Source organism: Tympanuchus pallidicinctus, unplaced genomic scaffold (genome assembly GCF_026119805.1).
Source record: "Tympanuchus pallidicinctus isolate F22 unplaced genomic scaffold, pur_lepc_1.0 scaffold6, whole genome shotgun sequence".
Classification (NCBI taxonomy): Eukaryota; Metazoa; Chordata; class Aves; order Galliformes; family Phasianidae; genus Tympanuchus; species Tympanuchus pallidicinctus.
In genome coordinates, this window is record NW_026294780.1 from 13,492,600 (window position 1) to 13,520,451 (window position 27,852).

At 40.3% G+C, this 27,852-nt stretch overlaps 1 protein-coding gene across 4 annotated transcripts; it reads right to left on the reverse strand.

Moving 5' to 3' along the window:
- Window positions 1–4,515: 4,515 nt before the first annotated feature.
- On the reverse strand, window positions 4,516–27,833 carry UPF3A (UPF3A regulator of nonsense mediated mRNA decay). 4 transcript variants are annotated; one of them, XM_052664753.1, is made up of 10 exons: window positions 27,607–27,833; window positions 27,166–27,272; window positions 19,986–20,092; window positions 17,620–17,718; window positions 17,419–17,529; window positions 13,435–13,490; window positions 13,185–13,343; window positions 10,688–10,848; window positions 7,965–8,039; window positions 4,516–5,932 (listed from the first exon to the last, which is right to left on the reverse strand). In XM_052664753.1, exons 1-10 carry the CDS (start codon window positions 27,808–27,810, stop codon window positions 5,698–5,700), a joined length of 1,314 nt encoding a protein of 437 aa, XP_052520713.1. In that variant the 5' UTR covers window positions 27,811–27,833; the 3' UTR covers window positions 4,516–5,697. The 4 variants fall into 4 exon arrangements, with proteins under 4 accessions (XP_052520713.1, XP_052520716.1, XP_052520715.1 ...); XM_052664754.1 differs by having other exon boundaries at window positions 5,754–5,932; window positions 7,801–8,039; XM_052664756.1 differs by lacking the exon at window positions 19,986–20,092 and having other exon boundaries at window positions 7,745–8,039; window positions 27,607–27,720.
- Window positions 27,834–27,852: the final 19 nt, after the last annotated feature.

Sequence of the window (27,852 nt, forward strand, 5' to 3'; positions counted from 1 at the left end):
GGGACGGCGTGCGGGGTTTCTCCGGTCCGCATCTTGCCGTGTTATATTAAATTACAGATCTAAATTGTATTAAGGGGCGAATCTCTCGTTTACAGTGACGCCTGCAAAGATTGTGTTTAATTCGGAAAAGTCGCGTTCCCTTTGTCAATTCGGTACCCTTCTTCAAGCCAGCAGGCAGATGTCCCATGTCAGCTGTCGTGCTGGGACACTCGCTCAGCCCGTCTGTGTTCTGCTGTCCTCTACAATGCTCAGAAAGGCACTTCTGTGTGAAACCTACTCTTGCTAAAACAGCGCTAGGTGAAGCTTTGTTTGGCCAGTGAAATACAGCTTTCTGTCAGGAAACACCGGTACAGAAAGGGCTGTTAAGCACTGGAATTGGCTCCCCAGGGAGGTGGTGGAGTCACCATCCCTGGATGTGTTTAAAAACCGTTTGGATGTGGTGCTCAGGGACATGATTTAGCGGAGGGCTGTTAGAGTTAGGGTAGGATGGTTAGCTTGTGGTTGGACTCCATGATCTTTAAGGTCTTTTCCAACCTCAGAGATTCTATGATTCACAGTATTTGTGTAGCTGTGTTTAGTTCTGCCCCTTCCAAAACCACTTTGTTATTTATTTTGCCAACATTTTAATATAAATATTTCATAGAATCATAGAATAGCAGCTGAGGTAAGAGGTCCTGTCCAGAAAGTAAACCCTGTAGTACCTTTCTTTCCTTTTAAAATCTCCTGACCGTTGGATCTTAGTCTAGTGCTTCTGAATAAATTGTTGGTCTTTTGCCAAAGGTTTTGGGCTACTGTATCTTGGATGCAAATTTCAGTAGCAATGAAGTAACAAGGTCTTTTGGTAATGTTTATTTATAGCAGTAAGAATGAGAGTCTCTGTGAAGAGCTGCCACATGCCATCACCACACTGAATGAAAGAATCTCACATGTCCAGACATAAGGAGGAATAAAAGTTACAGTCCAAACTTTAAGGTTGTATTACTACCAGCTTTGATGTATTGATTTTATTCAGGGAAAAATGACTTGGGATGTTAGTAGGGAAATCTGTGACATTGTCACCTGAGTACTATCAGCAAACAAGTTGGGTGTAAGGATATTTTAAGAGTAAATGAGAATAAATCTATGGGTGAGAAACATATCATCTTTTTCTGTTCAAAGTCTTAAATCCTTTGATAGGTCATCCACAAAAGGCAGTACCCATCAGTATCTCTTCAGCCATGTTGCAGGCTGATTTCTGCTTTAAAGATCCTCAGCATAGTGCCAGTTGAACTTGAACCACCAAAACCAGGTGCTGGCTGTCCACTGGGCCTTGTGTTCAGACAGAGGGCTGTGTGAAGCCCTTTCCTGTCACTGGGACTGAGTGATGGCTTAGTGCATGCTTGGTGGAGCCGAGCTCTGCACAGAACTAGCTTTATCCTATCAATCTCGTAGTTTCATACTGATCTCTTAAAAACATATCTTAAAAATATTTTCTAAGGATAAAATTCAGGGGAAAAAAAGAAACATTTGACACATGGAGCTTCTTACCGTAACTTCAGTCAAGAAAATACTGTAAAAATACTTTCTGCCATCCCCATGAATATTTGGCTCAAAGTTTCCATAACTAACAAACATAATTTGAACAATTATATCTTTTCACACTTGCATTACAGAAAGCTTTGTCCCAGAAAACTGGGAGAAAGGACAGCCTGCCAGGACTGAGATGAAGCACTCTTGGCAGACAGGTTTGGTGTTGCTGTGTACAGGTTAGGAGGAATGAGCGTGGTGGTGTCCTCACCACAGGAGACCCATCTTGAGCTCTGCTGTCAGTCCCCTCACCCAGCAAAGGCTTCCACTGCATCTCCATCGCTGGTGCAGAGGTGAGGATGCCCAGATGCAGGCATGCTCTCAAGCATGCACTAATGCCAGTAAGTAGAAAAAGTTTATTGCACTGTTACACTTCTGGAAATGAAAATCTCTGTTGTTGTTAGAGCTGCTCAGCATGCTGGGAATCTGTCAGACAGCTCTGACTTTATAGTAATGGCAAAAGATATTTTGAAAAGTGACATAATTTAAATGCTGTAATTCATACTGAATGCTCCTTCCTGCCTGCTGAGCACGATTCTGATGGGAAATGTTTCTCCAGAGAAAGCATAAATTTACATTTCTTTTTCAAGCGTGAAGTTCTGTGATACTTCCCTTCTTCTGGTTTTTGAAAGTCCTCTGTGGTTTTTGTTTGAACAATAGCACATCATAGAACAGTGCACATACGAAAAAAGTCATAATAGCACAAAGTTAAACACAAAGTTAATTAAGAAATTAAATAACTGAGAGCTGGGTGACAGCAGTAATTGGCTTTCTTTTCTAAGTCTTTTGGCACGAGGATATTTTTAAAAGCAACTCAGACACAAGAGTTTAATTCCTCTCCTTTAAAGGAGCTCCGTCATTGATTTTGTCTGTTTATTGGCTGTTTGGTTTGGGTCTTTTTTGAGAAGAGAATGTGTCCACTCCATGTTTTATATGTGTTTTATACAGCAGTTATCATCGTTTGCCACCTGAGGATCTCTGGCTTACAGTGTGGGGAAAACCGCAAGACCTCCAAAACAAAAGCTTCTGCTCTCACTTTCAGATAGAATCCACATACAAACCTCAGCAGTGCTAAAACATTAACCAAAAAACATTAACCAAAACGTGCAGTGTTTTCAGAAGGGCTGGTAGTTGTCTCCCTGATCTGCTGTAACATCAGGTGGCATTTAGCAGTGATCCGTCATACCTCACAGCCCACACGGAGGCAGCATGTTTTGTCAGCACTCGTGGCTAAGTGTCCGTGCTCTCTCTCTGTAGGTACAACGGGAACAGGCTGGCACCACAGATGGGGCACCTGCATGCTTTTTAGGTTCATTTCCTTTTGAATACAAGACGTGGATGTCGGAGTGGTCACTTGTCATCAGCTCCCAGCTCTTTATGCAAAGGCACATGACAGCAAGCTAAGGCTTGTTGCTCTGCTCCTATTCTCTGGGGAAAATCTTCCAGCCCAAACCGTGCACGCAGCGTGAAGAAGTAAGCCACGTATCTCCCAAGACTTTCTGGAAATGGCTCGTAGCCATTTGTTTTTTATTAAAAATAAACAGCAGAATGTGTTTAAAAATGGAATCTGAAATTGGCAGAATGATGTTTGGGAACTGAATTGCCTGCTCTTGACAACTGCTACAGGCGTGAGTGCAGATTTTTTTACTGAATATTTATATCCCGCATCCGTTTCCTTTGACACAATAGATCATGACAGAATGGAGCCTAACTCCATCTTGACAGACAAGGTGATTTCCATATTGCAAAATTCTGATGACCTTGGAATCCAGTAAGAAATAGGACAACAGAAATTGAGGGAGGCTATCAAGGTGGTGAAGATTTGTATTAAAGAAGAGAGCGCTATACTGTAAAAACAAAGAAGCAGATGGCACCGAAATCAGCTGTGATGCAACTAGATACAATTCCCGTTTCTCAGGGAAGCCGGATCTACTTTCAGCAAAGCTGAATTTGCAAAACAAAGTTGCTATTGTGGAAATAAAGCTCTCACGCCACAGTGACTCTGTACAAAGACGGGCTGCAAGCCTGCATTTATTTTGTGTCATCAGGAGGCGCATAGGAAAAAGAGCAAGCACTGAGCAGGTGGCAGCTCCTCCTGCCTGGCTTTCCCTGTGAATATCAATGTTCTGGATACCCTGTCTGTGCAGATGTGTAAACCCAAGGCCAGCTTCCCTGCAGTCAGACGGGATGCAGGTGTCCTAGTTAGTGAGGGGGTGACAGCTTTACCCGAAATACGTGAATGTTGAAGCCCTGACAGTTTTTACTGAGCCAAGCTTTCAAGTCCAATCTTTGGTAACTAAAATGTGGCAAGTCCTCAAGTGGAAGTTTACTGCTACAGAAGCTATTTAGTTCCTCACCTATAATGCCACCAAGAGATACTTATAGCCCAAGCACGCATGGGATAGTGAGAAAGTAGCCTGGTAGCCACCTTTGGCCAAAAATACCAAGCACGTGAGCATGTGCACAAGCTCTATTTCTCTTGCTCTTACAGATTCCTCTCACAAACAAGACCCCTCCTTGAGCCAGCACAGCTCTGCCCACGTCCCCTGGGCACCTCAATGGGTTGCAAATGATTGCTTTTACACAGACCCCAATCCATTGAACCCTGTCTGCCTCTACTGCAGAACTGTCCTGGTTAGGTCTCCTTTTCAGACCAAGTCAGGCTCTTTCACACAGCCAGGAAGCTGAGCTCAAATCACTTCTCAGCAGACAGAATAAACCTGGTGAACAAGATAAACTTTAGATGAAGATAAAACCAAATGGTTTTCCAACAGTTGTTTCACTTAAGCTTTGAAGTAGTTTTAGTTGGCCTCTCACTTACATAGTTTGATATTAAAATTCTTCTCAATGCTATTTTTATCTGTTTCTGAGGAATACTGAGTAGCATAGCATTCTACTTATGTTTTTTTCAGAGTACAGACAAAAAAAAAACAAACAAACTACAGAAGATCAGTTCTTAAAATCATAGTGAAAATCTTGTTGCTTTTATTCACGTAATGCTTAATATCTTGGAAAATACAATCAATAATTTTTCAGTTCTAGAACAACTAAATGTTATGCTTAACAAAATGCTCCAAGAGGATGTAAAAAATAAATGAATGTCTTACAATTAACTTAATCAACACAGCAGGTCTCAGTTTCGGATGACTGTGAAACTTTCAGCTGTAAAAGATGAGTGAGTTTTGCCCTTCCATAAACATGCAGCTGTTGTTGAAACCGATGGAAACACTGTAAATATATATATACACACACACATATGTATGTGTCTGCATCAGAGGGCAGAATCTGACTTGGATCTTACAAAATGGGACTTTGCAGCTGACACTCGTGTTTGTTTTTCTTCAAACAGATCGAACTCTCACGTGTCTCACATTGTCCAGATCCTGCAACCGCAACTCACATCAAACATCAGCATATAAAAGGTCATCACTGTACAATCACTTTTTGAAAAGTCAGTGTCAAAACCATAAAAAAAACCCAGCTAATTTAAGAAAACCAGACGCACTGTTTAAGTGCTGAGGTTTGTGTTAGCTTTTTTCTGCTTCAAGTACAAGAATCCATTAAAACATAAAAGGCAGAAGTGGCTCCAAAAATGACAAACACTCTAACAACACACTTGTAGCTTTACTAACACTTGTTAGACGCTGTAGTTAATTGAAAAACAATGTGAACACAACGAGGTACATACAGACACCCACTGCCATTCCTGTGCCCTGCACACACTGCTGGCTGCAGAGCTCCCCGGGCTGCACAGCGCTGGGCAGCACCACCGTGTGCAGGAGGGGGCTCTGGGACTGCCAGGCACCAGACACACTGGAAGTGCTTCAGGCCTCACAATGACACAAATCCACATTTTGTTTCTTTAGACTTGGAAAGGTGAGATCGCTTCTGAGGTTTTCTATAAATATTCCTTTAAAACTATTAGAGATTTGATATCTCAAGGTGAATCTAATAAAACATCAGACTGCTTTTACATTGGGCAAATGGTGTTCGCTCTGCTTTATGTAAAAAAGCAATCATATCCCTTTGTTGTAAGATACTTTATACATCTCCAGTCACTCTTTCCTTTATTTCAGAGGAAGTAAGAGAAAGCTATGACACTTTTGTTGATGTTGGGCTTCTGAAACAGCTCTATGTGGCGATGTTGAATCTGAAGTTCATCCCTTTCCACAAGTCTTTCCTCCAGTTTGTTTTATTCTGCTTCCTCACTCTTCTCAGAGCCACCTCCCACTGAGTTATCCACCTCGTATTTTTTGTCAAGAGCTTCTTCAGAAGACTTCCCACTGCAGTCGTAGGCTTTACTCGTGGATCCCGTATGCGTTCGGATGCGAGCCCCTGGCTGGTACAGCTGCATGGCTGGGCGATCCTAGGGGGGAGCAGATGAGGTTAACTCTCTGAGAAACCTGTGTGGGATACACAGGTGGGGTTTTAAAGAGATTAGTTTTTGTGAAGAAAGCAGATTTTGTGTTAAATTACTTCATGTATTGTAAGAGCTGGGGAAAAATGAAGTGTAATGAAAATCAACTGAGTATTTAATATCTGTGTTGCTTACAACACTATTCTTGAAAGCCAAGCATTTTGAATAAGTGAAGAAAGCTGTAAAAAGGAAAGATCTTATGACACATTTGACATAAACAAGGAGAAATACTGCTGGCTGTAATCAAACACAGTACTACTATGCATGCCTAGGTAAAACTTTGAAATATGTTGCTACTTTCACCAGCAGCAATCAGAAATGACAGCCTGCACACTTGCAACTTGGCAGATGAGTGACAAATATTAACTATAAGCACAATGAAATGAGACAAACCAGTAGGCCCATTAGCAGATAACAGCTAGAAAATTATCCTCATCTGAATGTGTTCAGTGCTGCTGACTCAGTCACATGTGTGACCCAACAACACTGATTTGACCACTGGGAAATGGGAGAAAAAGAGGAAAAGAGACCTTGAGCCTGCAAACAGGGAAGTTCCACAGCTCTTGCGAGTGCTTTTTATTCTTGAAATTTCAAGAACAAAATGTATTACAGAAACGCTGCTTAAGAAGTCTTTTCCTAGTAGACTGTTTATTTTACTCATGCAAATACCAGTTTTTAATGTTATGGAGCAACCCATTCACCACAACCACAGCTATTTGATCAAATTCTTACATTAAGCTTTGCAAACAAAATAAGCAGCCTATTTTAAAACAGCCCTTTTTTTCTTCCCACAAACTGACCCACACGGCTTGCACAGTGAGTCCAGCCGGGCCAGCTTTGTATGTGATCCATATGGACTCATGCCACACGTGACCAGCTCACTCCTTGGCAGCTCTCGCCCCCAACCCGTATCAGGAATTTGGTTTGAAAGAAGAGATTCACATGCTGAATAAATTTCTACACAAAATAATGTTTCAGTCATCTTGTGCAGAAAATCTAGGACCAGAACAGATAGAGAATGAGGTTGACAAGGATAACCACCTCCTGAAAAGACTCTGGCACATCCATGAAATCAGAGCCTGAGAAAAACGATGCCCGTGTCCCTGGGAGATGAGGAGGGACAGCTCTGCTACACACCCTGCTACCAGCCCCATTTGCACTGGTTTTGCACCTGTTCTTTCCCTGACATTGAGCACAAATCCTAAGCAAACAACATCCTTCTCCAACAGACAGGTATACAATATTGAAGAAATGGCACATTCCTCTAAATACCTTCTACATACCTAAATACTTTCTGAATTAGCTATTTAGATAAGTCACTACTCACGTTATGTCCTTAGTGATGTCCTGGCCAATTGTAAGGGCTTTATGGGCAGGGTAATGGAAACACAGAGATGAGCATGCCACAGTTGTTGAGTTTCATTGCAAACTAGAAGTGTAACAGTTTTTAATAGGCTCATAAAATGCAAGGCTTCCAAGAATAGCATTCTAAAAATGCTAGGATTGAAAGTAAGACAGAAAGTATTGTTGAATATGGTACATACAAATCAGCAGAGACCTGTGACTGTAACTTATTTTAACTGCTGTTGTTCTTTGACGGCAATAAAAAGAAGTTGGGGTTTTACTGAAAATGAAATAAAGAATTGTTCTGTCTTTTTTTTTTTAAAAAAAAGCATCTTTATGCTAAGTTTGCAAAAGAAAAACCTGTGATCTTGAAGCATATTTAACTAATGAAAAATTATCCTAAATGAATAAAAGAACCTTATTTCTTATGCGCTCCTTTTTGGATGCCATGTCATCACACTTGTCCTCTTTACCCAGTTTGTCTACTGCCTCCACAGTGAAGCTGTAGTTGTGGTTCCCTTTCTTTCCTCTGTCTTGGTTGTATCCTTTCCCCCATTTCAGCTCTTCTTCAGTCCTTCTCACAAACTTGTCAAACTCATAATGAGTTCTATGCTTTCTGCCATCATCCAGTCGATACCTTTGCCTTTCAGGTTCTTTTTCTCGAAATCTTCTCTCCAAATCTCTTTGCTCTTTGTCACTATCATTTTGTGACCTATAAGAGTGTAGAAAAAGAAAGGAAATCCAAGCAATAAACAGCTTAAAAAAAAAAAAAAGCTATTGACATATGGAATACAAAGCTTCATTTTGTCTTCAACAGTCTTTAGGTCAGTTATGTATGAAGGCTTTTTCCTTTAATAAAGAAGAGTTACGTGCAATTTTGCTGAATGTCTCACTTATGTATATCCAGCTCTCCATGACGCACTAAGTTCAGAAAGTAGCAGATAAAACTTTGCAAGCAAAATCTGGTTTTTGTGCACCTGCTGTGGGAGGCCTCTGCTCCAACCTTTATCCCCCACTGCAATCCCTTACGTGGTTCCCCAGTGCTCCTCACATTACCCTGTGCTGCATCACCAGGTCTTGCGGCCGCTCTTGAGAAGAGCTGTACCTATGGACAAGAGTGCTGCCTTGAAAGGAAGCATTCAGTGCCCAAAGGAACTGTGCACATCCTGCACAACCATTTATTAGCAAAAATTATTCACTGACAAACACTGGATCTTTGAGGAGGTATTTGTAAAAACAAATGCTTGCGTTCCCAGCATTTATTTTGTCTCCAAACACTTTTGCCTAACTTAATATTTCTGTTTGTTGGGCATCATTACCTTATCACAACGTAATACTTAAATGTATGCTCTGCTGCAATGGGTTTATATTATAAAGACTCTTAGTTTGCAACATTTTGCTGCCTGTCTGATACAACTCTCAGCTCTCCCATTCACTTCACTGTTCCAGTTCAGCAAGCACGCACTTCTCTCATAAAACAAAACTGTAAATAATGAAGGAAGATTACAGAGCAGATTAAATTTTAAAAGCAGCAAATATGGGTAGTTTCTTTTTGTATGTTTCATACATTTGAATGCTTAAAATTGAAGGAGGAAGGTCCTAGCAAGGCTCTGCAGTGTGTCATGTCCAAAGACAGGGGGCACACCCAGATTCGCTGCTGCAGTGCTTTCCAGTGCCCTGCTATCTCCTCCTGCAAGTGATGGAGGAAAACTTGTGCCCAGTGAGAGGGAGACAGACCCCAGCTGCAGTGCGGCCGGAGCAGCTTTCTACAGTTCAGTCATAGGGAAGAGGAGTGGAAACAAAGGGATAAGCAATAACTTGATTACAAAGTAAATGTAGAAAGCTATAGCTAGCAAGCCTTAAATCAGCCCCTTACGTAGAGTTCCAAGTTCTGGTTTATTTCTGTGTCAATAACACAGTATCTATTAACCCTAATAATCAATAGTCATGATGAAGCAAGCACTTGGAAAGACAAGGTAACTTAGTGTACATGCACAGCCAAAAGGATTCTCTTTTACACTTGGAAAAGCTATACTGATGCCCTGTTAAATTCACAGGATCAATACTAAAAATGCTATATGGCAGAACATAAAGCTTAGTCCATAAAAAGCCTTACTAGCAAAAAATTGACTTGCCCCTACGAGCATTTTTGGGCACTTTTCCTGTCCTGTTTTTCCTTTGCTGAAGAACATCAACTCAAGATTTCCTGAATATGTTCATTTTCCACCAGAGAATGGAAGTTTTCAGCACCTTTCAGGACCTTTCAGAACACGGCATGCTGAAACTTTGAGCCCATGTTTCAGGTCCCTGCTCACAGATAAAAGAGATGAGCAATATATGTAAAATATCACGGGTGAATCAAGTGTTTTACTTAGCAAATTTGTTGGGTTTGTTTTCCATTGTTTACAGTTCTTTACTTTTCTGTTTGCTTTTATGAGAACATTTCCAGCTCATGTATGCTCTTCACAAAACTCAATAAGCTATGAGGAGAATGGTCACATTTAAAGTACTCAGCCTCCTACAGCGCAGTCCTGATCTTTCTCTGACACATCACATATACAACCTTAGGTAAGCTACTTAAATGCTGTGTTCACCCATATGTACAAGTTACACACACACATGACATCTCAGATGCAGCTCTTTCATTTTGCAAAGTACTTTTTTTGAGAGCTCAGTGGAGAACACATTTGGAAAAGTGTTATTTATCTTAGCAACATTACTCTTACATTACAGCTCTCTTGGGTGAATCCTGCTCACAGTGGGACACAGACACCAAAGAATAGAAGAGAGAATCAGCTGCTAAACACTTCAACACACTTTGAGTATACAGTAGCTACAGAAGTGAGCTATACCTCGTTCCCACTATTGCGTATGCTACATAAAAGGCAGTGAGAGACAGAGACAGCCTTCTGCAACTATTACCTCCACTATTTTGCCAGTGTCCCAAATCAAACACAATCATCTGCTTTTTGCAGTGAAAATAAAGAAGGTGTGATGAAAAGAGAAGACTGGAGGCAGTTTAGACTTTGACATCGGTAATGGAAACGGGGCTTTACCCAAGCTCTTGATGGAATGGGTGAAATAAGAATGAAACTCTCAATTACTTTTCATGCAGAAATCCTTCCAATCTGGGAGTTCAAAGTATTTCACAAATAACAAACTGCATCCACTATTACTACCATCAGGTCAGTAAGCTGTTACTAAACACCTTTTACAAAAAGGACAGTGAGAGATTCACACACATGCAAAATGAAATCAGCTCCCTTCTGACGAACACCCAACCAAGCTCTTACATCCTGGCTAAGCCTTCAAATCAAAGATTTTTGGAACTAATTTCGAGTCTCTAAGATAAACACTTACTTCTCCTTAAGCTCTTTTAATGAACCTTCCAACGACTTGGATCTTATACTCCCAGGTCCAGGAGACTTATCCCACTTGTTTTCTTCAGTGTCAGCTTCTTCATCTTTTTCTTTGTGCCTCTCACTGGCTGGCTCATCTCCTTTTTCAGGCTTCTTAAGAAGCTAGAAATATTTGTTTATGTTATGACATAAAGTTATTATCTTTATATAACGGACATTTTAACAACGTATTGAATATAACAACGACCTGTTCAGATTTAAGATATCTTATTAAATGCTGTGAATACCTTTTATAAAGTATATATTTTTAATAGTTATTTTCTGAACAGCAGTTTCCTTTTGGTAAGGAGGTGCAGTCACTAACAGGCATTCACCAGCATGCTTTGAATTTGTCAAGAATATTGGAGAAAGCACTTACCTACTCTTCTCTCCTGAGTTTTATGTATAGTCAATGATTTCTTAGAAATCATGTAACAACAGAGCTCAACGTCATTGCCAATAAAATAAAAGCAGAACCTCTACAATACTACAAAAAGAGCAGGATTAATAGTGCACTCCTTCAAGTATTATAAATAAAATGTGTGATGCTATTCGGGGCTGACTGGCATGTGGAAATTGGTGCTTCGTATGAATACACCTTAACAAAAATACAGACTGAGGGAAAATGAAGGAGTTAGCAGGAAATACTGTATTACTTTGTAACTTTGGAGATTAAACCTTTCAAGAATTCCATTAATTCCTCAACAAATAATCCACACAGGGCAGTATCTAGAGTTACAGCTATAACCTCTATAGAAGGACCAAGTGTCTCAAGGTAGTCTTCTAACATTTCAATAACGAGTAGAATATCTCTAACAAACTTTTCATTCCACCTTTTTTTTTTTTTTTTCCCCTGAAAAGTTTTTATTCTTCAATACCTAGGAGAACCTACAAGTATTTTTCCTTTCCTCAGGGACAGAACTAGTTTTCAAGGTCACATTCCCATAGATGACAGATCAGGAATACTAGGGCTTTTTGGACAACAAATTTAGGGGAATATCTCTTAAAGGACAAGTCCCTTTTGTTCTGAAGTTCTAGAATGTTTGCCCTTACACACAAATATGAAAAAAGTGTAGCTGCTTCAGAACGTGCTGTTCCTATAAATTTAGATGGAGGCAAGTGTTGTCTGAGATGAAAAGGAAGAGGAGGAAGCTACATAGCTTTGTGGTTTGACTCCCTCACAAGATCTGGAGTGAATCTCTGCATCCTTGTATTAGGCTACAGATTCTTACATCAGTTTACCTCATCAAAGACCTACCAAAATTTTCCAGCACCACCAAATTTAAATGAAGTGAATAGGGCTTTTTTTATGTTTCTTGTCTTATACAAAGAAGGTTTTAAATGTGGAGACTTAATACCACAAAATGCATCCATCTAAGTCATTAAAAGCACATCCGTTCAGAGTGCTAAAATATAACACATTGAAATTATATATAATGTTGTTACTATATACAATTAGTACAGTTATATATGATCACAGAATCACAGAATCACAGAATTGTAGGGGTTGAAGGGACCTCCAGAGATCATCGAGTCCAACCCCCCTGCCAAAGCAGGTTCCCTACAGCAGGTCGCACAGGGAGGCATCCAGGCAGGTCTGGAACATCTCCAGAGAAGGAGACTCCACCACCTCCCTGGGCAGCCTGTTCCAGTGCTCCGTCATCTCACTGTAAAGAAGTTCCTTCACACATTTGTGCAGAACTTCCTATGCTGCAGTTTCTGGCCATTCCCCCTTGTCCTGTCTCCACTCACCACTGAAAACAGTCTGGCCTCGCCATTCTGCCCCCCACACCTTAGATATTTATCGACCTGCATCAGGTCTCCTCTCAGTCTTCTTTTCTCAAGGCTGAACAGACCCAGTTCACTCAGCCTTTCCTCATAGGAGAGATGCTCCAGGCCCTTCACCATATATAATAATATGATAATAATATGATAATAATGATAATATTTACACATTCTATAAAATTAATGTATAATTATAACATTATTAAAATATATCCTTATTTATAAATTATAACAAGAATTTTTAATAGCTGGGTAAAAGGATACTATTAAAATAAACCAGTTCTGAGCATAAACAAAAAACACCCTCAGCACATAGGGCTAGATTTACACGACAAAGAGCTAAAAGCCATATTTGCATTAATGCTCTGATGTGTTAGCACAGAGCAATCTGGTTCTGTCAGGTTATGTCAGCACACAATGTGGCATTGTTATATAAGGACATACTCACAGTTGCCTGTCACTGTAACTGCATTAGCACATCATTGCATCTAAGGTTATCAGTCAGGCTTCCCAACAACAGTGCTCAGCCTAACCCTTACTTTATTCCTCCTTCCAGTAAAAACAACTTTGCTATCACCACGCCATACCGTAGTACACGGTATAAACAGCCTGAAACCAAAAGAACTTCTGAGTAACTTCAGCAGAGGAGGTTTGCTTTGGTTTTGTTAAGGTACCTTGATCCTTATCTCTTTGTCAGAAATTTTCTTATGTTTCTCTGCTTCTTTCCTTTTACGTCTTTCCTCTTCTCTGCGTTTCCTTTTCTCTTCTTCTCTCAGACGCTTCTTCTCCAATTCCCTCCGCCTTCGTTCCTCCCTTTTCTCCTCTCGAATTCTCTGAAGAGTTCAAAATGATTAATTGTGAATTGCCCAAAGGGAAACCACTTGAAACATAAATGTTGAACTTCAGGCAAAAATCTGAACGTACCTGCTTTTCTAATTTTCTATTTTTAATATATTCCAAAAGGGGTGTTGTTCTTCTAGCTAAAACACAAAAAATTTGTGATATAGTGTTCAACTCCTAAAATATGTACTCATTTCTTTACTTCAGTACTAATCCCTTCTTTCTAACTTTATCTGCAAGAGAGCCAAATAATACATAAAACTATTTATTTTATATGGATGGTGTTCCCATCATTCCATTTAAGAAGCACATTATTTGGGATTGTTGGTTTTTTTCTTTTGCTGATAGGGTAAGAAGCAACAGAGATAAGTTGCTTGATTATTTAACTTTTAAATTTAAAATCATATATTTTCAGAAAATGGCATTTTTCTCTTGCTCATCAAAAAAATAACCGTGTTCAGTATCTAATTCTACCACATTCCTACTACTGTATCTATTCCTCCTTTAACTTCTGTACATCAAAACCTAGTTAGATTGCTGTTCATGTACAGTCCACATATCTCACATATCACTCTTCAGTTCCAAATTTCAAAGTACATTATGAAAGAAACATTCTCATTCACATATAACATTTCCATTAGACTCCCATTTAGCATTCACCATTCCATGGAAAAACAAGAATAATAAAAGATAAATAGGATATAGGATATAGGATACAACAAAGTGTCAACAGATTCAACAAAGCTCTGGTTTCCCAAATAACATATTTGGGTGATCATTTGCTGGATCACACAGCCATTCTTACGTTACAGAACTATCTTCACACCCCAAAGTCAAGCCTAAGTCATTTGCCTGAGCCATCCTCAAATTCTACTGACGCTTGAAGACATCATCAAATTTTGTATCATACATAAGGCACCTACGATTGTCAACGCTGAATTCAAATTTGAACCCACATACTGTGAGCAGAAAAGAATGTTACAGAAAATACTTAGCTAAAAAATGCTCTACAATTTTTATAGTCTCTTCCTGAAACCAGAAGAGAACAGCAAATGATACGATTTGGAAGAAAGAACAGAAAAGGGAAAAGAAAAAAAAGGAATTCTCAATCAAATTTAAAATGGCGCAGCCGAAATCCAGACATACCCTCCTATCCCAAAACCATTTGAATGTTTTTGTTTAGAATATCTAAATAACTTCAGAGCAAAAAACAAACAAACAAGAAACCTAAACAAAAAAACTTTGTTGTGAAGTTATGAATTAATAAGTTTGATTTGATTCAGTGTTTATCTTTAGCAAATATCAATGTTCAAAAGCAAGAAGCAAAACAGACTTGCTGGTTTGGGATATTCCTCTCTCTACCCCTATACTTCCAGTGCTTTTTCTTTCTTCCCTATGTGCCCTCAATTTCTGACAAATTTTAGGTCCTCACTGTCCTCCCTTCCAGCCTCCCAAATCTGCAGCTCTGCTGCCCTCTCCTGCTCCTGTAAATTCCCACGCTGGAATTGACCACAGATTGTCACCAGAACATATGAGGAAGAATCTGCCACACCAGGGGTCCAGCACCTGATTCTAGACATGAACTAAGGCTGCAGTGCAAGGGGTTGGATCAGAAATGGCAACATGGAAGTTCACAGAAGAGAGGCAGTGTGACGAGTACTATCAGAAGAGGAAGATAAAAAAAGATGCATATCAATAAAATTTGAATCACACTCCCCTCATTTATAAGCCTTACTCTAAATAAAAATCTAAGGTTTTTCTGTAAACGTTTAAGAAATGTTGAAAGAAAACGAATTACAAAATGAAGAAATCCATCAGCAACAACTTTTATATTTTATCTTGCTTTCTACAAACAAGCCAGAAGAATGAGCTTACCTTTATCCTGTTACAGAGAAATTCTGTTTTATACCTCTCTGTCACACTGAAATTGAGGAGCTAACGCATCTGACGTGATGCACAAACCATGCTGGCTTGCAGTAGCAACGCTACCTGGAGAAATGCTGAGAATGTAAGGCCCAATTCTGCCAACAAAGTCCTGGGCACATCTTTCATTAACTTAAGTAGTTATTAGCACCTTTGAAACTAGACATACACATAACCTAACGTCTCACACGCTTTTGCTATAAACTTGCCATCCACTGAAGTGATCTATGTTTTTGTACTGGTAGCAAAAAACAACTGATTAGATTTTCTGTGGTTTAACACACACAGACTGTTAACATTCCTTGTGTCAAGCTGCTTTCAGGCAACTTTGTTATTTTGAAATCTGTGGCTCTCAAAGCTAATCATCTTCACTGAGAGTCAGAGTATTTTTAAGTTCATCTTTCTGGAAACTGTAGACTTTCTTAGAAAAAGTTGAGTGCTTGTGCTCTGCTCTTAAATACTAGGATGATTTGAGGGTAAATAAAAATTACTGGGGAAACTTCCATAGTGAGAAGAGCCACAGTGTTACTGATAGCAGAATTTGCTAAATGGCCACAGTTCTGTAACTTCCATTTCCTCTACATTGTTGAAGTTCCACATCTTCCCAGCACGCTATTAATTTATGAACATGAAGACAAACTAATGCTGCTTTGCATAAATGCTTGTTACACACAGGGACCAAAAAAACAAAACAAAACAAAAGAGCAGGCTACTTTTAAATTATAAAGAAATAATAATAGCAAAAGTTGTTTTTTGGTTGGTTGGTTTTGGGTTGTTTTTTTTTCCTAGCAAATTGTCACACTAGGGGAAAGAGTGAGTGCTCTAGAGGTTGTCACTTAGAGGTGCAGCACACCAGTAATCCCTGTTACCCTGAAAGCTGAGTTCTGGCAGCTGCCAAGTTCCAGTATTGTGGAGTTATCAGTGTTTCTCAGTGTGATGTAGCACTATTATTTAGATGCTTTGAAAAGACATAGGTCACATCACATCTACAATGAAAAACAGGTCTTCCCTACCAGGAAAATTTTCTCTCAGTAATGTAAGAGTTCTGAAAGAGATCTGACAATGTGCTAAAATGCAGAACTACTCCAAGCCAGAGCTGGGCAGGGCTTCTTGCCCTTAGCATGATGATAGGGAGGCTTCATCACCTGTGACCACCTCCTGCAATGCTTACTGCTCCTCATCATTCATGTCTGTGCTGCAAACTCCGTAAACAGCTTTATTTTTCTCTATGCAGTTCAGTTTTCTAACAGTCCTAGCAATTAAGATATTCTAACCTCAGAAAAACGTGAGCAGTCAGCACTGCTGTGCTGAGTGCTGCATTTCATCCCATCTGCTTTTTTTTTCCCCACATCTTTCCAGGTCTGTTTTGTGCATCTTCTAATAACAGCCTTCTTCTACATGTTTGCTGATAGTCAAATAATTATCTAAAGCATGGCACTGCTGTGGAGTGTTACAGTCACTAAGTCAGTCCCATAAAGGTACTCTTTGAAAGACTGAATTGAAAAGAAGACAAAGCATCATGTTTCTGTTATACAGCGCAATATGGATCACAGCACACAGTTTGCCCTTCGTTGACAACACACTCATGATTTGTGTTATTAGTAATATTCATATTGCTGAAACCTGTAATTGAAATTTGATGTAATTTGTTCAGGAAGATTTCAGCGATATCTTATTAAAGATTCCCCATGAGACTGTGGAAGTCATGCTGCATGCATATAGAGAATAAAGCGTAGCCTTACTTTCAAAGCTTTTGCAAAAGCTTGCCCATGAGAACAGAGGTCATTTCATGTTTCACAATAAAAGCAGCTAATGTCAGAGAGCAACTGTTAAGCATTTAGCTATTTTATCTTTTGAAAATAAATCTTACATCTTTTTATAACACAACCGTAAGCATTTAGAAGCACGAAGGACCTAACTGAAGCCACTCCCCATGCAGAACTTCTGGTGAAGTCAAGTGCACAGAGCCTCAAAAGAACAGGAGAGGTGTTTCCTCTCACTACTTGGCTGGGGAATAAGATTTCTAAGTGTGATAACCTCAGCCTCTACCAGATTGAACAGGTCATATCATGCAGGTAATACCTTAAAGATATAAAAATAATATATTAAATATTCTCAAAAATAAGAAAAGTCAAGAAAACAGACCAATGAGTTCCCTTGTTTTGGCCTCAATCTCTCCCAAAAGAGTCTCAGGATTGGCACAGATTTTCTCTTCATCAGCACAGTAACTTTCTAAAAATTTCCTATATTCTGGGTCTGTGAAGATAAATTTTTGAACTATGTTAGTACTTCACACGACAGAAATGGAATCTATTTTCCACTGTGACATCATGAAGGTATGCTTACCATCTTCAATGCTCCCAGCCTTGGCATCTTTCTTTTTCAACTTCTTTTTTGAAATCTTCTGAAATGGAGCAAATTCAACCACTGCAGGGTACTCCAAACCTTAAAAGAGATCATCACTTAATTTTTGTTTTGGGAAGCATCCCTTGTATTCAAGTAAGGTTTTCCAAACCCTTCAAATCTGCGTTGGGTAGCCTTACTTGAAAGCAAAGGTGAATGTTTCTAAATTCCCATCCTAAATTTCTAAGGACAAATCGCACATGGCTGTATTTTGGATTCAAAACAAAATACTTTAATATTTGAATCACATTCTTAAACATTATTATTATTACATTATTATTTTGACATGCTAGCAAAAGCTGTCAAAATGAAGACGAGTACTGTTGCACAGTAAAAGTTTTACATTATCATTTATAATTCTCTTTCAATTCTTCAAAGATTGCCATTGAATAGAAAAAACTGACATCAAATCTCATGCTGACAAACGAGTAAGTACTACTGGGAGGTGAATTTTAAACAACTGAGCAACTTCTGTAACATTTTGTTGCCAGAAATCTAAATTAAAAAAAAAAAACCCAACCAACCAAACAACTGGCTAATATACAGTGGAAAGAAATGCTGCCTTCTTTCAGAATTCTAAAACTCACAGTGTACAAGTGTGTGAAACTCTTCCTTCTGCTTTCTATTACGGTGAACTACACAACTTCTAGTTTGTGTTTATTGGCTAGATTCTTTGGTTTTGAGTTTTGCCTTGCACCCTGGAATCGTCTTTGGATTGCTGTGAGGACAGCGTGTAGCTTTCGAATTTTGCCTGGTTTCCACTTAATGCAGGTTCAAGACCACACTTAGCTCAAGTCTACTGAAAATATGATTTAAATCTGTTAACCATTCTGAACCTAGTAATCCTTATTTTAGTTTGAGCCTCATAAATGAAACACTGCCACAAGCTTCACTAGAAGGCACTTGCAATCCAAGCTTGGGCTTGGTATTTGCAAACAACCATGCCAAACTGACTATCTGTCTCCAAACTCAGTTTTGTAGTGTACACAATATTCTGGCTTCAATCCAGCATAACATTGAGGAATGTGCCTAATTTAGACTACGTGGAGTCTTGGCAGAATCATAAAAATAGTTTATTTCTACTTCAGCTAAAACAACCCAGCTGTTTCAGAGAAGAAGGCAAGATAAAACATGAACATTAAGGAACTCTGTTAGTAAGGAGTTGCCCTGTCTCCTACTTTACAGCAGAATTTGAAATCTGGCAATCATATACAGTGAGGAATGTGCTGTTCTCCACCTTTGGAAAAATCTATCCAAATCCAAGTTAGAAGCTTATCACAGAATTAACTGGTTTGGGTTGGAAGGGACCTCAAAGATCAGGTTGCCCAAAGCCCCATCCAACCTGGTCTTGAACACTTTGAGTGATGAAACATATGAAATATCTGAGGTAGGAAAAGCTGCAGAGATACTTATTAGTTTGGCAGACAGCTTCAATGGAGAATCTCTCTCCAGTAAGACCAGACAAGACTATTTCACAGGACCTCTGCAACACTCAGCACACAAAATAGACAATGTTCAATAAAACCCACAAATCAAGTTTCTTTTTATACAACCCACGCAATTTTTAACAGAATCTGTGAGTGAGGCAAGGAACAGCTACAGTAACACACTGTTTCTTGGCTATGGCTGCTTAAAACTATTGTAGATCAGAATTTATGCACACCTACATTTCAGAGATCTGTTGGACAAACTTGCAAACTGAACATTTCAAAGGCGGCAACTAATCTCTTCACTCCTTTGCTTGCAACTCAAGATGTTCAGGCTCTTATCGACAAATACAGGTAAGCACACACAGTTATGGAAATCAGACTGAAAGCATCTGAGGTTCTATCAAACATAAATGCTCTCTGAAAAGTCAAGGCATACATATCTTATATCGTGCAACCAAAATGGTGAGGACAATGGTTTTGGTTTTGCTTTCTCAGCAGGGGAATGCATAGCACTGCTTTATCTCACAGAAACACACCAAAGAATCCAGCCACTCGTGCTTGCAATGTTTTGGGTCACTGTTGTGATGAATTGTGAAGCTCACATAAGATAATGAATAGGATCCTGACAATGTGCTGCTTGAGTTACAAAAATGCAGATGAATTGTGCACACCACGCAGACAAGTAAGACTGCATGGACAAATACATTTTTCACTTCATTATCTTTAAATAGCCAGATTTTGCTTTAGTGTACTTTTATGTAATTAACTGTATATTGAGGGAAAAAAAAGCTTAATTATAAAAAATGAAATGAATTAATGTTCTAAAATGGTATGTAGGTATGTATGTATTCACATGTAATATCTTACAAATAGTCCAACCTTTATTATCAATGAAGACATAGCCATCAAAGCGATCTCTAAAAAGAAGGATGTCCTCAGGATTTCTAAAGTTAATGTATGCTCTTGAGTAGAGATGAGGATAAAGGCTGCAACAAGAAACAATGTTATTTTCTGTTATTTACTATTCCGTTCAGGCCTGGAAAAATGAAATAGATCACACTGCCATTCTCATTGTCTTTGGGAAACGGCTACCTTAATCATGCATACTTAAGTCTCTACATACATATAAAAATATCTATTATGTCTACCAACTCGGTGACTGAATTCCTGATACAACTGTGAAATTTATTCTGAGCAAATGTTTCTAGCTTGTTTTGTCTCCTTAAATTGCAGAGCATACATTTCCATTTCGTAGGATCAAAGCTTGAAGTCTATTTGTTCACGACTTGAGAAATGAATAACAGCAGTGCTTTTGGAGAACTTCTAGGGCATGATAGGAAAGTCTTCCATTGCTGACACAGTAGAAGGAAAGTAAAAGCTTTCAGTGAACTGGAAGTCGCCAAGCTATCACTGTATTTAAAGAGATTCCCACCTTAAAGAAAGATTAAATAACCTAATACTTGGCAAGCTAAAATGCTGCATTCCATACAAATAAACTCAATTGGACATGTGCATGAATATGTATGCAATGTCTAATTGTGGAGAAAAATTACTGAACAAATCAAAAACCTTTTTTAGCAAAAGAAAGAACAGGTACTTACCCAATATAATTCTGATCCTTCAAGAATTTGTTGGCACTGATTCCACTCTAAATATTAGTGTGCCAGATCCAAACCTCAGGGCTGGCACACCACCTCCAGCAATGGAACTATGGTAATGTAATGCATTACCACTCATCAGCTAAGAGCAAGGTGCACACTTAACTCCCTCTCCCACACAATTATGATGTAAAAAGGTTTGGCTTAATCTGCTTTTAGTGATGTCTGCATGTTAATACATTTTTTTAATATACTTGAACGTATTTGATTTGAACGTGAGCCCATAAATTTAATATATGTGTTCATAGTACTGCTGCCATACAAGCACTGTCTTAAGATAAACTCACCAGCAGCAGCAGAAGACAATCAGCACACACAGTTGCAACCAGACTTAAAATCACAGCTATTTCAGAATGAGATTTTCACATCCAGTGAGAAAGAGCAAAGATAGAGGTCACGTGTGTGGCATCTCAAAGAGTAACAGTTACTACAAGACAAGTAATCATTTTCTCTTTTTCGGATGTGTGTCTATGTGAATTCCACTTTGCATTTTGCAAGGTGACCAAAGAGCAGCACTGCTGATATCTAACCATGTTGTAAAATGCCCCAACTTCTGCTTGACATCGTAGTCAGGAGAAGCACTTAACGTAGTGCAAGAGGGCTTTTCTCACTTAGATGTTTTACAAGGTGCCTCTAAAGCATGCAGAAGATGCGCCTTCTAATTCTATGGAATTGTTATTTCATACATATTTATTCACTATTTTGACACTCTAGGAAGGGAATAGCCTTGAATGAACTGCAAGCAGGTATCACAGAAGCACAGGATGGCTCAGGCTGGCAGGGACCCTCTGGGTCCCTGTGGTCCAACCCCTGCTCCAGCAGGGCCACTCAGAGCAGGGTGCCCAGGGCCATGGGGCTTCAGAAGATCTCCAAGAAGGGAGGCAACCACAGAAATGCCTGACTGGGCACAGCTAGTGCTATGCTGCTGACACAAAGCAGTGCTGAAAGATGCTACACAGAGCATGCTTCCTTATCCAGCACAGCTCACACAGGTGGTACAGTCTGCTCGCAGGAAACATCTAGACAGCTCAACCAAATGAGCATGGGTACATATGGCTGTGCTTTGCCATGGAGTTCTTCCACACACCCTGCAGAGTTCTATGTTATCAGATTTGCAAACCTCCGGTCTGCACATGAAACACAAGGCATCTCCAGGAGTGTGTGGAGTCATTAGCAACATGCAGTGCAGCTGAAACAAGCCAGCTTCCATCTCAGTGTTTTCAAAGCAAGTAAAAAAAAGGATGAAATTTAACAGCTTTCATGATTTTTAACAGTATATACTGTTAAAAAATAATATTAGAAAACTCATTAGAAAACAGTAAGAGTTGCAAGTGTCTGCAAAGAAGGAAAGTCTACTGTGACACTTCATAGTTGTGCTGGAAGAAGTGCCTCTGTGCTGTGTAGCTGCTGCATAAGCAAAGAAGTCTGGTAAGTGATGGCTCCCAGGAAGGAACAAACCTCTGTCACTTCAACAATACTATTCCTATCTTACACTCCAAATGTTCTTTAGTGTAAGAGACCTGAAACTGGAGATTGATATGGTTATACACTAGAAGTACTGAAGATTCACCAAGCAAAAATAACCTTCAGGGTTAGCAGCCTAATCATAGAATGCTTTGAGGTGGAAGGGATCTTTAAGATCACCTGGCTCCAACCCCCTGCTGTAGGCAGGGACACCTCCCTCAAGACCAGGTTGCTCACAGCCCCATCCAGCCTGGCCTTGAATGCTTCCAGGGAGGGTGCATCCACAGCCTCACTGGGCAACCTGTTCCAGTGTCTCACCAGCCTCACTGTAAAGAACTCCTTCCTCATATCTGGTCTAAATCTACTCTCTTCCAGTTTAAAGCCATTTCCCCTTGTCCTGTCACTACATGCCCTTATAAAATGTGCCTCCCAGCTTTCCTGTAGGCCACTTCAGGTACTGGAAGGCCACTATAAGGCTCCCCCTGGAGCCCTCTCTTCTCTAGGATGAAGGACTCCAGCTGTCCCAGACTGTTCTCATACAGAAGGTGCTCCAGTCCTCTGCTACCATTGCTATCTAAGATTGAGAAGTCCTGAGTTTGAGTTCCTAATTTAACGACCACTGCAGTGCTTTATCAGCCCTCAGTTTCCACAAAACTAACTGAAAAAAGCTACTTCTCTGGCTCGGTGCACAGAACTGCTTGGCCATAGATTTTCTTCTTCTGCAGTAACTTATTACTCACAGTTGGACACATAAGACTCATGAAAAAAAAAAAGAAAATACAATTTTCTTCACTATTTCCTTCAGCTTGCACACCAACACCATCCATCTATTTCCCAACTGATTCGGAAATATTATCTTTTCCAACATAGAATTTTTCCAACGTTTTTTGCTTAGACTTTGATATCAAAGTATCTTTCAAACAGAGAAACATGTATTAGTAAGAGAACAATGTGCATCTGGAACATGTAAATGTTCCCTGGACACAATCCCTGGAAAGCAAGGATTTAGACTTTGTCTTCAAAAAGAAGGGATCCAACGTAATTGAGATACATTTTAAGTCTTCAAGAACTTCACATCAGCAGAAACATACAAACATACTAAAGCATGCTTGTCTACAGTGTGATATTGGTATGCACAGTAGCACAATCAAATTGGATTCTCTCTCCATTACTGTTGCCATGTATCAGGGTAGAAGGCGACAGACAAATAGCTGTGACAATGCTTAGAAAGTACACGTTCCTCCTCTGATGCAGCCACTTCTACAAATAAAGAGCCCGTCCTCAAACGCGAGTGGGATATCAGTTACATAACAGCCTGATCTGCGTTTCGGATCCCTTCAAGCTTTTTATCCAACAGCAGCAGTGCATCTGAAAAAAAGAATGCATGAAACTCAACTTCCAAATGGGAAGCTGACTAAACCTAGCAGATCAGAAATGCCTAATAGCAGCCTGGTTTCAGGGACCTTCCAACTGCAGCTGCCCGCTCCAGATTCTCTCGCCATTTATCCATCCTCTAAGAACTCAGCAGTGCTGCTGAGCAGCAGCAAGCACATGCTTCACACGGCTGGGAGGCCACTGTGGCTGCCATCCTCTCACAGGAAGGTACAGACCAGCTCTCTGAAGACATTGGAGAAAACACAGCTTTTGCTCTGCAGGGCTTTGCCTTCCACACGAGTTCCCCAGGCACTGCTCTACAAAAGGGACCCCGGGCCCTGCACGTCTCCTCCTTTTCTCAATCATCTGCCAGCACAGATACCTCCTGGGATTTGAAGTTCAGTTTTGAGATTGCATGGCTAGTTTTACCATCACACAGCTGGTTCTCTTTACCCATGTTTACTTTCTGTAAAGCTGCTTTCCATCCACATCATATTTTGGACAGATGCACTGCACATGATGCTGGCATCTCTGTGATATTAATTACAGGAATTTCTATGGAAATAACCCAGACGAGTCTGACTATTCACATGTCTTCACTTCAACACACAGTTTCTTTGCTTTCTGTTGTGTGCTGCAGGATATTCAATCTTTTAGGTAATGGGCATTTTTATAATACTAACTACAACATCCCTTTAAACTTTTACGACAATTTCTACAACAAAAATGTTCTAAAAGCTTTCTTTTTCTTATCTTTTAGCACCATTTTCTAAGAAGAGACAGCAAGGTTGTTATGTAAAATATAAACAGTAACATAAAGACAGCCATCACATTCTAGTTAAAATATTTACCAACTTATCATTTGTGGTGCACGTACATATATACATGTACATGCATTAACATACATATATTAAATACATATATAAAATCAACATATAGATTTTGGAGTGCCCTGTAAACTCCTCCATCCAGCCATGCGTTTAAGCATAATTTTGGATCAAACTTGGTAACTCTTTGTACACCAAGCTAAAATCCACTGGCCTTCATCATTGTCTCTACCTATTGCCATTCACACAGTGGATGGTACTGTAATTTTTAATGAACTGAGCTTTCCCTTTTTACAGATAGAAAACAAGCACAATTTGTCTGGCAGCAAAGAATCAGCAACACCGCGTGACCAACCAAGAACCACTCCCTCCTTTATCACACCACAGGTGATTCCCTTAAAGGTGCTGTCCTTCAGTTCCTGCGTGCACGCTGCCATCCCACAGTAGGAATGCTGTTTGCCTACAATAATCCTCCACAAAACATGGGGAAGCACCTATGATGGCAGAGGAGGAGTGTTGTTTGCAAGATTCTGTCTTAGATACAAGGTAAGGCATCAACTACTTGACTGGCTTCCATAGAAGCAAAGCTCCTGTTCTCATCTCTTTACTCTTACAACATTTTTAGCGAGTACTGCAGTCACTGCCAGTCTTGAGGGATGACCCAAGTCCTGCAGCACCAGAGCTCAACTGCTGCACTGTAGTTTTAGAAGGCTCACAAACACGCAAGCCTTGAAAGAATATCTAAAAGATGTAGTTATTTTTTTGGCACCTGAGAACAAGACCGGACCACCAAGTAGGCAGCCTCTTCATTGTCAACTACAGGTAGCATGCTTATCAAACCCTCCTGAAGGCCACAGAATCAGTGACAAACACACTGCTTTGCTTGTATTTTGATACCAATGTACAAGAGAGAAAACGGAACTTAATGCAGTGAATCAAATGCATCAGAAAAAATGAATGAATTACAACACAAGAGTCAAACTTTGTGAAATGATTTTACTGAAATGGATGTAACAGTGTTACACAATAATGACATCTGAGTTGTATGAAATTGTTAAAAGTTTTACAGTTTGGTTATAATAACAGGACATTATAAAATTACAAGTAACCTTTATCACAAGAACAGTAAAACCAGACTTGATATATGGATGCGTATCTTACAAAAACACATGGGTAGACCACAAATGTTTGTTCTGTCCTGTGGGGTGAGATGACCTTGGTAAGAAAAAAGTGTAAGTCCTCTCTGAGCACAACTGGTAGAGGATGCTTAGAGGAAATGTATAAATAAGAGGAAACTACAAAGTGACACTTCACCTGCTGCATCATTTCAGCCATTTGCAGCCCAGGGACTTTGTAATTCAGAACTCACACCCTTGTGTTTAATAGATCTTCATGGATTAATACTTGTATAGTTAAGTATTTGGCTTCTGAACCATTCTGAACCTCCATTTCTGACATTGTTCTCAAACACAAAGTTGCACAGCTTAAGAGTGAAAAAGTATTATGTCTGTATTCCACAGCTGGAGAAAACTGAATGAACTCTTACAAATTTCTGTTCTCTGGAATCCCCACATGGGGCTAAAATGTGATCCAACAGCACTTAAGGACAAACTTGTCTGCTTCTGAATCATAACCTGTCCATTTGTATGCCTCACTCTCCTTCCAAAAAGTGTCCTCCTCTCTGCGTAGCTTCTCCAAGCCATTCTTTCGTTGGGTAGCATTTAATCTCTATGAATTCACTGCCACTCAACCTCCTGTATTGGTTGCTACTATGTGCCTGGTACAAGATCTAGAAAGAGTGGAATCAGTGGAAGACAAAAAGACCATGTATAGAAAACATGACCTGGGATGGGCAACATGATGCTGGGCCAGTAAAACAACAAATAGTCATAGAAAGCCAACTGTTGCCTGTTGCTTATCTTTCAGAAGACTGGTGATAAACTAGATTCTTATGCCAACAACTGCTTTGGAAAGTTAAAATTTTCATTTTTGAACTGGTTCCTGGCATTTGTGCAGTTAGGATGAAGACACTCTTTGGAGAAAGCAAGCACCAAACTGCCACTAAACAGATATTGGTTTCTTTTTGTGGAATTGACTCTGAGAGAACATGTATATATGTACATATATAAATATGTACGCCTATGGAGGATGATTCACCGCACACCAAGACAGGCTAAGCTGGGCAAGATGAATCACATCCTTTAGTTATTCTGAGCACAAGGAGATGTAGCAGATAGGATGCTTTGGTTACTTCCATGGTTAAATTCATCTAGAAATTGTTCTGTTCAAAAGGGAATGGTATTTTACCACTGTGATACTGAGTATGTTAATGAATAAAAGTTGACTACTTGAAAAAAAAGTGGTATGAAATAAAGACAGGAATACATAAGCAAATTAAGAAATTGAGGTCGAATGGCACTCATGAAAAATTTGGTGATATTTCCCCTCAGTTGTCTTTATCATAGCCAATTAACAACAATTTTTACTAATTAAAATTAAAAGCAGGGTGATGGTTTCAAACAAAACTATGCTCTATTTGCACGCAAAAAAAATTGTTTTAAAACCGTTGAGTACATATGGAAGAGGCAGGAATGTATCATCTCTGCAAATATATATATCCAAATATTTTATGTAACTTACAAATGGGCTCCCTGGACAAAATAAGTAATTTAGTGTCCAAACTGCCTTAATTATGCTTTAAGCACCTGACATCCTACACGGACAGCTCATCCTCACCTGGGATCAGCAGTGCAAAACTCAAAATAATCATGAGCAGGGAGAGGGTGTAGCTGCTCCTCCAGCTGCTCCTTGGTTAGACAAGGAGGGAGCCGTCGAATAACCACCTGCGTAGATAAAAGGGAGAGTTATCTTCCATCTGAATAGCACCAAAAAGACCGAACTGATCGCGCCGGTCCTCTTCTAAAAGCCCCTCCTGGGAGCTGCGGCTGCAGCCTCAGCCTCGGTGTCCCTTGGAGGATCGGCGCTGGGCGGCACCCGGCAGCCCAGCACACCGCACACAGGACATCCGCGGCGCCGCTTTCCCGATGCGGCACGGGGGAAGGCAGCGCTCCCCACACGGTGCCGCGGTGCCTCAGCGCCCGCAGCCGCATCCCGCCACGAGCGCGGCGGTTACGCGCCCCCACCCCACCCCGCCACCCCCAGCCCCGCACCCCTCACTTTGCTCAGCGCCGTTTTTTTCTCATCTCGCAGTTTAACCGGCGCCGAGGGCAGCGGTGGGGCCGGGGACGGCGGCGGGTTGGGAGCGGTGTCCGGCTCCCGGCGCGGAGACTCCCGCCCCAGGGGAACCTCCATGGGTCGCTTATCGCGGCCGCAGCCGCCGCCCCTCGTCGGTCCCAGCCCAGGCTCCCGCTCCGACCGCATGGAGCCGCCGCCCGCAGCGAGGCGGAAACCTCGCGAGAACTG

Excerpts from the sequence above, each read along its gene's own strand:
- UPF3A (XM_052664753.1), bottom strand. The coding sequence starts at position 27,810 with ATGCGGTCGGAGCGGGAGCCTGGGCTGGGACCGACGAGGGGCGGCGGC. Across the intron at positions 17,719-19,985 it reads TGTCTTCATTGATAATAAAG|GTTTGGAGTACCCTGCAGTG; the intron begins GTTGGACTATTT and ends ATCTCTTTTAAG. Across the intron at positions 8,040-10,687 it reads TTAAAAGAGCTTAAGGAGAA|GTCACAAAATGATAGTGACA; the intron begins GTAAGTGTTTAT and ends ACACTCTTATAG.